At 50.6% G+C, this 9841-nt stretch overlaps 1 protein-coding gene across 1 annotated transcript; it reads right to left on the bottom strand.

Moving 5' to 3' along the window:
• Positions 1–1750: 1750 nt before the first annotated feature.
• KCNJ14 (potassium inwardly-rectifying channel, subfamily J, member 14) lies at positions 1751–5632 on the bottom strand. The gene is made up of 2 exons (XM_008569272.1): positions 4740–5632; positions 1751–2895 (listed from the first exon to the last, which is right to left on the bottom strand). Exons 1-2 carry the CDS (start codon positions 5451–5453, stop codon positions 2299–2301), a joined length of 1311 nt encoding a protein of 436 aa, XP_008567494.1. The 5' UTR covers positions 5454–5632; the 3' UTR covers positions 1751–2298.
• Between the last annotated feature and the right edge of the window lie 4209 nt (positions 5633–9841).

Here is a 9841-nt window from a genome sequence, read left to right as displayed (position 1 = left end):
TCTGGGCTGGGCAGGTGGGGACGGATTCGGGGCCAGGACCTGGTTAAGCTATTGGATTAGACACGGAGCCTCCTAATCCCCTCACTGACCTTTATGAGTGGCCCGGGGCCTGCCCTCCCCAGTGGAGACCCAGGTTGTGCCAGCCCTTCCCCCACTCTCTCTTCTTCTGAACAGAATCCCCTCCCTGCCCTTTCACTCCCAACTTGATATCCTTCCCCAACCCTGTGTTTCCATTGTCCCCAGTCCCTACCCCAGACACCCTGAGCTGGGAGAGCAGCCAGCTAATTAATCCCATCCGGTTATTACATGGGGATTCTGAAGGATAAAAGGAGACGGGGAAACCAGGAGGGGGACCTCAGTTGATGTAGCACTTGCGCAGGATGATGAGCAATGACAGTGCCTGCCCTCGGTCTGGGACACAGGGGTGGAGATGTATTCTCCTCCTCCCTGGCACTTGTTCCCTCTGCCGCTGGCTCCCAGCCTGTTGGGCACTTATACAGGTGGCATGGACTAGGCTGGAGGACTTATGCCCAGAAACACATTTACAGACATGCCCACCAAGGGCTCCCAGTTCTTTAATCTGGGGGACAGGTCTTCCCCCTTGCACTACCCCTTGCCAGCCCTGTGATTCAGACACCTGAGTTCAGAGCCAGCCTCCAATGGCATCTCCCATTGTACCTGCTCCTGGAAAGCCATGCATTCCATCACTAGGCAGAGCCAGTGAGGAATCATCCTGTTGCAAAGGCCCCTGGAGAACTTCAAGTTCCAGTGCCCCATTTTTACATATGGGGAAACTGAGGTAAAGGGAGGGGAATGATTCATTCAAAAATCACATAGTAAACTGGGGCAGAGTTGGGATTTAGAGCAAAGCTTCCTGGATCCTTGAAAGGACTACAGTCCAATTAGCTCAAGCTCAATTTCTAACCCTGCTGCAAGAACCAGGGGAAAAAATAGATATCTGTATTTATATCATATATATATATATATATAAAATAGATACACATCACTAAGGTGTAGGATTCCAGGGCATTCTAGACTCACCAGCCTTGGGCCTCCCCCTTCCTTGCCTACTAGTTGCCCTGTGATGTACAGGGTCTCACCTGAGCCCTTCCCTTCTAGGTCAGCCCAGAAATGCTGCTTATTGGGTCCTGAGTCCACCTCCTAGAACTGCTGAGCTGTCCTTCTGGAGGTGATTAGAACTTCCAGGCTTTGGTAGTGAACAACTCTGGATCCATGGAGCCTTGATTCCTTTTGGCATTACAGAACCACAAGAAGTCATCTAGAATCATCAAGATTCTCAACTCCATTGGGCAAACTGGAAGCAAATTTCAGACATCTAGAATTGCCCCTCCTTCCTTGACTCTGTGATCAGTCTTGAGCCACAGAATCCCGATTCCTTTGAACATTCTAGAATGATACTTTAAAAAAAAACAAAACCCAACACCCTGTGGATCATTTAGAAGCAATGCTTATCCCCTTGGCTGGATGTTCTATAGCAAGTAGTCTGGAGTTATCTAATCAAGAACTCCCCATCTTTCACTTTAGACCTTCTAAGCCCACAGACTTGCCATTGTTTTGCACATTGTAGAAACATAACTCTTTAGTTTCTGGAGTAGTTCAGCTCTTTAGGTCAAACCTGTTCTAGATTCACCAGTACTCGCTTCTGTGTTCAACCCAGACTCACAGAATTCAACTTCTGGGCTTTCTGGAATCACACGGTCTTTTCTTGGCTTGTAGTCACTGTTCCTTTTCTTTGGTCAATCAAGGTGATCTTGAATATTTGGGGCATTCCACAACCTCCTTTGGTGGTCTAGAACAAATGATTTACTACTTGGTTGGCTGAGTCAAGAAGCAACAGTCCCTTCAATCTTAGGTCAATCCAGACCTACAAACTTCTGATTACTGTTGTTTGGAACTGCTAACTTCCTACCCTGGAGGTGGTCTATGCCACTGATTTATGACCCTGCTCAACAACTCCGGCCCAGCCATGTGCAGGAATCTAGAATTACCAATCCTTGCCTATTGGATAGTCCAGAATTCTGGATCCTTCAGCTCTGGTGAGACTCAGGAATTGGGCTCATAAAGGGGTCTCAGGAGGGAGCCCAGAAGCAGAGGAATTAACGTCCATTATGTCCTTGGTGGGTCCACCCGCATGGAGAAACTCACCAGCTGATAATTTACCCAGCAGGCTTGTTGGTCTTGGGAAACACCTGCCCCCATCCCAGAAGAGGGACCGATCTCTCCATCTTGCTAGCTCTGGGAAGGGGACACAAATGGGGAAGGGGACATCAGCTTGCATCATGCAGGCAGGGTCAGTGCCAAAGTTGGCGTGAGAACTCGGGTACTGGTAGCCCCGTCTTCTGTCTCTGCCCCATTCCCCTCCTTGGCCTCCTCTTCCTCCTCTTCCTCCTGGCAGCAGCTCAGAGCAAGTTCATTTTCATAACAAAATGCAGCCAGAGAACCTGGGAAGCTAGATTTGAGGCTGTGGGAAGCCCGTTCTGCCCGTTCATCCAGCTCCTTGGCACTGCAGACAGGTGTCCCTGGGACCTCATAAGTGCGATGAAAGTGGCGATAGTCCACCTCATACTGGGAGCCACGCTGGAAGAGGACCGGCTCAAAACGATGGCCCCAGAGCAGCTCACCAGGGAGGTAGGATGAGCGACACTGTGTGGTCATGGCCGTGGCCTCAACCATACCCTCGAGAATGACCACTAGCTCGAAGTCAGCCTGGGCCAGCTCAGCACGTCCTAGCTCATACAGAGGACTGGCAGAGTCGATCTCATGCACAATGGTGATGGGAGACACGAGGAAGATGCGATCGGTGCCTCCATCAAAGCCCACGTCCACATCCTGGTGGTCTAGTGGGATATACTCCCCTTCTGGGGTCACACGGGGCTGCAGAAAAAGGTAAGAAAACAGTAGGGAGAACAGAGATGAACAGAGACAGAGACAATGAGAGAAAGGAATGGAGATGCAGAGAAAGAACAGAGCAAAGACCAGCAGGGGTGAGGGGTAGGGTGAGAACATGGATCCAGAGAGAGGGGGATGGCAACCCAGACAGAGAGAGGGGGACAGAAACACAGGAGGGCACAGAGATCCAGAGAGTAGGATGGAGACCCAGAAAGGGACAGAGCCCCAGGGGGAGGGGGCCAGAGACCCAGGAGGATGGAAGTCCAGAGAAAGGTGACAGAAACCCAGAAGAGGGATGGGGTAAGGGGCGAGAGAGTCGAAAGAGGTAGAGAGGAATAGAATGATATTGTCACAGAGCCACAGATATAAGACAGATGAAATCAAAGAGAAAACAGAAGATAAGAATGACATCCAACCAGGAATTGGAGGAGAGGGATAGAAAAAAGGAAAGTGATAGAAAAATGGCTATTAATAAATGACCAGAAGAGGGATTTAGGACTGTCTAGGTCCAGCACCCTGTACTCCACCACCAGTTCAAGCTAGCCCCAGGGCTATCTCCATCCCCAGCCCATCTACAACCTCGTGTGTGTGTGTGTGTGTGTGTGTGTGTGTGTGTGTGTGTGTGTGTGTGCGCGCGCGCGTGTGTCTCACATCCTGGCCATGTCAGTGTCCCACAGACTTCTGGAAGAGACAGTGTCCCTCCTGGTCATGAATCCCACTGTCTCAAACAGCCAGGCAAGAGGCAGAGGTTGGGGGTGGGAACCTATTACCTTGCAACTGTTTTCAGAAGCCCCCAGAGCTGCTGGGAGTTGTAGTTCCCACCAATCAGACATCTTCCTTCTGCCCCCCAAAGTCCAGCATCAGCTCAGAATTCTTAAGGGTTTTTACTTAGGCAGTTGTTCCCCCAGAGTTTGTTGGAAACAGGGATATTGGAGCAATTTGACCACAATTCTAGGAACACTAAGGCCCCCTCCTTAGGGTGCCCAAGGGAGCTGCTACTACAGGGTTGGTAGGAGTTGGAGTTAGTTTTGTTCTGTTACTGAGAAGCTATAATTCAAGGGTTCCCAACCCCCACCCTGTACTCATTTGGTAGCAGGCTGGCAGGAGAGACTAGGCCACTAAGGTGGGGAAAGAAGTCTCCGGCAAATGCTGCCGGACCCCACGCCCAGAGGCCTGAGAATTGAGTTTCACACTAGCGCAGGCATAAGCTGCATCCCATCCTCTGCCCACCTCTCCCACAATCCCACAGGGGCCTGGCCCCAAGTCATAGGCCACTCTCTGTGCCACAGTATCAGCTGGGAATTGAAAACCTGAGTCACAGAAAGGTCATACAACCCCCCCACCCCATACATCTCACACCACCCATCAGGGAAGTTCCCTTGACCCAGAGGCTTCTGGGAATTGTAGTTCCGAGCCTTTATGGGCCAAGGTGTGGACCTCACAGGTCTAGATTTCACACAGTCCCATAGGCGGCCATTCCTCATGCCACAGGATTAAGTTTCGTTTTGTTTTGGCGGCTGGCCAGCACTGGGATCCGAACCCATCACCTTGGTATTTAAGGCAGATGAGGTCTTTATGTCTCAAGATCTGTCGCAAGTCCAGGCCTCCAGGAAGAACTAGTCACAGACCTCTCTCGGGTTTACATCTCCTACAACTGTTTCCGCAGTCCATAAGGGGCTGGGGGCGGGGGGGGTGTCCCTGCCCCAGAGGCTGCTGGGAATTGTAGTTCACCCCCCCCCCCCCCCCGCCTTGAGGCCTACATCTGCTACACTCGCCCGGGGTTCTAAACCCAGCCCTGTGAAGGGCCCCTTCCCACTTCCCCACTGCACCTGCAGCAGCTGGGCCCGCACGTGGGCCTCAACCAGATGGCTGCGGCGCAAGTTGCCGACGCGCCACATGAGGCAGAGGCGGTGGTCCCGGAGCGCCACGACGGCATTCTCGCTGAAGACAAGCGTCTCGTTGCGCTTCTTGGGCTTGGCCATCTTGGCCATGACGGCGCCCACGACAAAGGCGTCGAGTACGCAGCCGGCGATGCACTGCAGCACCACAGCAGCCACGGCGGCCGGGCACTCCTCGGTGACGCTGCGCACGCCGTAGCCAATGGACGTCTGTGTCTCCAGCGCGAAGAGGAAGGCAGCCAGGAAGCTGGCGACCTGGGAGAAGCAGGGCGCGGGCGGCGGCGGAGCGGCCAGGTCTCCGTGCAGGGAGGCGATGAGCCAGAAGGCCAGGCCGAAGAGCAGCCAGGAGGCGAGGAAGGAGCAGGAGAAGAACAAGCACATCCAGCGCCAGCGCACGTCCACGCACGTGGTGAACAGGTCGCTCAAGTAGCGCGCGCCCTGTCCACCCAGGTTCACGAAGCGCACGTTGCAGTGCCCGTCCTTCTTGACAAAGCGCCCGCGGCGTCGGCCAACCTGCGACGGCAGTGGAGCTGGCGCCCACCCGTTGCGGCAGAGCCCAGGCCCGGCCTCCTCCTCATCGCCTGTCCTGCTGTCCCCCGACTCCAGGGCGCCGCTCAGGCGGCGCAGGGCCCTGGCCAGGCCCATTGAGCGGGGGGCCCCCCTCCACTTGACCTAGTGGGGGGCAGGCGCCCCGAACCTGCGAGGACAAGAAATGGGCAGGAACATCACGTCACGGCACAGTGCCGGGAACGGTTGGGCTTATCAGCCACGCATGCTATCTTGTGGGCCTCAGTGGCCTCATCTGCCAAATGGGTGGAACGATATTACAAGCACTTACCTTACACATTGGAGTACAGCATTAACAACAATAATACGGTAGGAGATACTTATATAGCTACAAGAGCAACAAAACTATAGCCATAACAGCATTCTAGCAAGCACCACAATAATTATAGCAGACATTTATACAGTGGTATATACTAAGTTAAATATACTAAATTTATGATTTATGTTGTATGTTATACTAAATTTATAGTTTAGACACTGTTGTAAGCACTTTGCATGAATTTACATATTTGGGCCTCAGAGCAAGCCTATGAGGTAGACATTATTATCCCCATTTTACAAATGAGGAAACTGAGGCACAGAAAGTTTAAGTAACTTGCCCAAGGTCACAGGTAAATTAACTGGGATTTAAGTGCAAGCAGTATAGCTCCAGAGTCCATGCGCATAAACCTTAAGTTGTAACTGCTTCTCAGCACGAAGTCAGCAATGGAAGGATGGGGGCTCTTTGGTCATCTATGGTTCAAAAACAGATTCAGATAGCACAATCAAGAAAAGGAAAAATAGATAAATTTGAATTTCGTCAAAATTAAAAACTTTGTGCTTCCAAGGACACTATCAAGAAAGTGAACACTAAGAACAAGGGTTCAGATCCCCATACTGGCCAGCCACCAAAAAAAAAAAAAAAAAAAAAAAAAAAAAGACAAACCACAATGAGACAGAATAGTTGCAAATGATATATATCTGATAAGGAGCTTGTATCTAAAAGCTCTTGCAACACAATAATAAAAAAACAAATAACCCAATTTAAAGCTGGGCAAAGGATCTACACAGACATTTCTCAGAAAAAGATATACAAATGACCAATAAGCACATGAGAAAATACTCAACATCTTTAGCCATCAGGGAACTGCAGTGAACCACACTGAGCTACCACTGCACACCCACTTAGGATGGCTATAATAAAAAAGCAACAAAGAAAACCAGACAATAGCAAGTCTTGGTGAGAATGTGGAGAAATTGGGACCCTCATACACTGCTGTAGAAACCAGTCTGGCAGTTCCTTAAATGTTTAAACATAGTTACCATTTGAGAGTACTTCAAAAAGTTCGTAGAAAAATAGAATTAAGGTATACAGATCTTTCCAGGAACCTTCTGAAGTACCCTCATATCACCCAGCAATTCCACTTGTACGTATCTAACCAAGATAAATAAATGAAAACAAATGTGCACATAAAAACGTATACACAAATGTTCATAACAGCATTATTCCTAATAGCCAAAAGGTGGAAACAACTCAAATATCAATCAACTGGTGAATGGATAAATAAAATGTGGTATATTCATCCAGTGAATACTATTTGATGATAAAAAGAAATGAAGTACTGAGAGATACGACAACACTGATAAACCTTGAAAACTTTATGCCAAGTGAAAGAAGCCAATCACAAAAGACTGTATACTTGGGCCAGCCCGTGGCTCACTCGGGAGAGTGTGGTGCTGATAACACCAAGGCCCCGGGTTCGGATCCCATATAGGGATGGCCGGTTGCTCACTGGGAGAGCGTGGTGCTGACAACACCAAGTCAAGGGTTAAGATCCCCTTACCGGTCATCTTTAAAAAAAAAAAAAAAAAAGACCGTATACTTTCATTAATATGAAATTTCCAGACTAGGCAAATTTATAAATTAAGTAGACTAGTGGTTACCTAAGGCTGGGGAAATGAGGAGATTTGGGAGTGACAGAGGACATGGGGTTTCTTTTTGGGTTATGAAATTGTTCTAAAATTAATTTCAGTGATGGCTGTACAACTGTGAATATACTAAGAGCCATTGTACACTTTAATGGGTGAATTGTATTTCAGTTTTTTGTTTTTGTTATTGTTTTTGTGACCGGTAAGGGGATCGCAACCCTTGGCTTGGTGTCGCCCACACCACGCTCAGCCAGTGAGCACACTGGCCATCCCTATATAGGATCCGAACCCGTGGCCTAGGTGCTCCCAGCGCCACACTCTCCCGAGTGAGCCACTAGGTCAGCCCTTGTGAATTGTATTTCAACAAAGATGTTACTAAACAAGCAAACAGATAAGTAAGTAAAACAGGCGCAGCCCTGACCCTCTGATCTTGGGCAACTCTTTTCTTTTTTTTTTTTGTCCTTTTTGAGACCGGCCGCACCGCACTCAGCCAGTGAGCGCACTGGCCATCCGTATATAGGATCCGAACCTGCGGTGGGAGCGCTGCTGCGCTCCCAGCGCCGCACTCTTCCAAGTGTGCCACGGACTCGGCCCATAACAAAGACAAGTTTTTTTTTGTTTGTTTTTTGTTTTTGTCCTTTTTGAGACTGGCGCTCAGCCAGTGAGCGCTGTGAGCACACCGGTCATCCCTATATAGGATCCGAACCCACGGCGGGAGCGCTGTGCTCCCAGCGCTGCACTCTCCCGAGTGTGCCACGGGCTCAGCCCCTTGGGCAACTCTTTTCTGAGCCTGTTCCCTCAATTGTAAAACAAGGAAACTGGGACTACTTCATCACGGTCATATGGGGCTTTCCCGTCACATAGACCCAGGGCCCAATCCTCCCTCAGCTGGTGACTTGTGTGCCCTGGGATCCCTGGCTTCCTTTTTCAGAGCCTCAGTTTGCTCACCTATGGGATGGGGACAAAATTCCCTAACTTGAAAAGAAGAGGAAATCCAAATGACAGACCTTGGGCTTTTGAATCAGGCAGCTCTCGGTTGAATCCTGGCTTGGCCACTTACTAGCTATATGATTGGTGGGTAGCAGGTCACATCCCTTCCTGAGCCTCAGTTCTCTCATCTGTGAAACGGAGGGAATCCCAGCAGTCCAAAAGCGTGGAGGAAGGAAGGGAAGGGGGGGGCATGGACCTGCAGATCTCATCACCCTCCAGCAACTGCAAGGTTAACCCCTGCACTGAAGTGGGGGGACTTCCAGGATCTGGCTGGGCTAGGACAAGCGGTACCAGTTAAGTAATTTGCTCATCAATTCCACCAATATTATGAAGTACCTATGTTTTATGTGCCCGCTGTAGCAGGTTCTGGGGTTCTTCATGGGCTTCTTGGCAGGGCCTGGGACATTCCATCCGAAGAGAGAAGCATTAGTCTATGTCATGTTTAGTACCAACAGGATCCCCTGCAGGTGTCCATGACCACCGGACAGCCCTGCTATGTGGGGGTTTATTAGGCCCATTTATAGAGGCAAAGCTGAGGCTCAGGTCAGAGTAGACCAGACCTGGCTGTGTCCAGCGCCCACAATGTGCCCCAACCTTGACTCTTTTCTCACCCTCAACCGCCCTGGATGTTAGAGATTTTTCTCCTGAAGAGAGGAAACAGGCTAGTCGCCCAAGAGGGCAGGTTTGGGGTTGGAATCCAGGATGCAACCTCTACAATTGCAACCCCTCTCCAGCCTGGAAACCCCCACTCTGGAATAGTCCTCCTTCTCAGGAGCCTTCCCAATGACAGGGCACGGCGCTCACACTGACCCAGCCCCCAGCCACTCCCCAGGGTGGGCCTCTAACCCACTCATCCATCTCTAACAACTTTTTGATGTGGGGACTTTGCTTTCCACAGAAAAGTAAACTGAAGCTCTGAGGTTAGCCCCTTGCCTCAGGCCCCTCAGCCAGGAAAGGAGTGGCAAAACCTGGACTCCCATCTAGGCCTCTGGGAGCCAAAACCTGAGTAATGAACCACAATCTCATCAAGCATGCTCCTGTTTCCTGAGCACCTACTATGTGCTGGGCCTTGTGATGAGCTCATTAAACGTTTGTAGACCACCCACTGGACTCCATCAGATCCCACCACTCACCTTGACTGCTCAGGATGCTGGGAGGTCAAAATCATTATCCCATTTCAGTCAGGGAAGGCCATGACTTGGCCAAGCCCACACAGTGCCAGGGGTTGGATGCTGTTTTGAGTCCTGAGCCTTTCCAACTCAGGACTCTGCCTCCTAAATCCTTGGGTCCCACCTCAGTCCTGTGAGGCAGACCTGACTGTGTCCATTTCATAAAGCCAACATGGACCATCACATCCAGGGGGCTCTGTCTGTGCCCAATGTGGCCCAGCTCCCAGGATGGTGGACACGACTGGGGCTCAGGAAACAGCCCCCCTCCCCTGGCAAAGGCAGGATGGAAGGGAAAATGATCCCGAGCCTGAAGTACCACCCCCCCACCACGTTATACGACTACACCCCCCCAAGAGTCTGGGGACCTCTGGTCTCATCTCCCTGGTGGTCACATTTCCG

This window comes from Galeopterus variegatus, unplaced genomic scaffold, assembly GCF_000696425.1.
Source record: "Galeopterus variegatus unplaced genomic scaffold, G_variegatus-3.0.2 Scaffold486, whole genome shotgun sequence".
Lineage (NCBI taxonomy): Eukaryota > Metazoa > Chordata > Mammalia > Dermoptera > Cynocephalidae > Galeopterus > Galeopterus variegatus.
The sequence above is the reverse complement of the archived record's forward strand: the minus strand, read 5'-3'. Positions and strand labels throughout refer to the sequence as shown.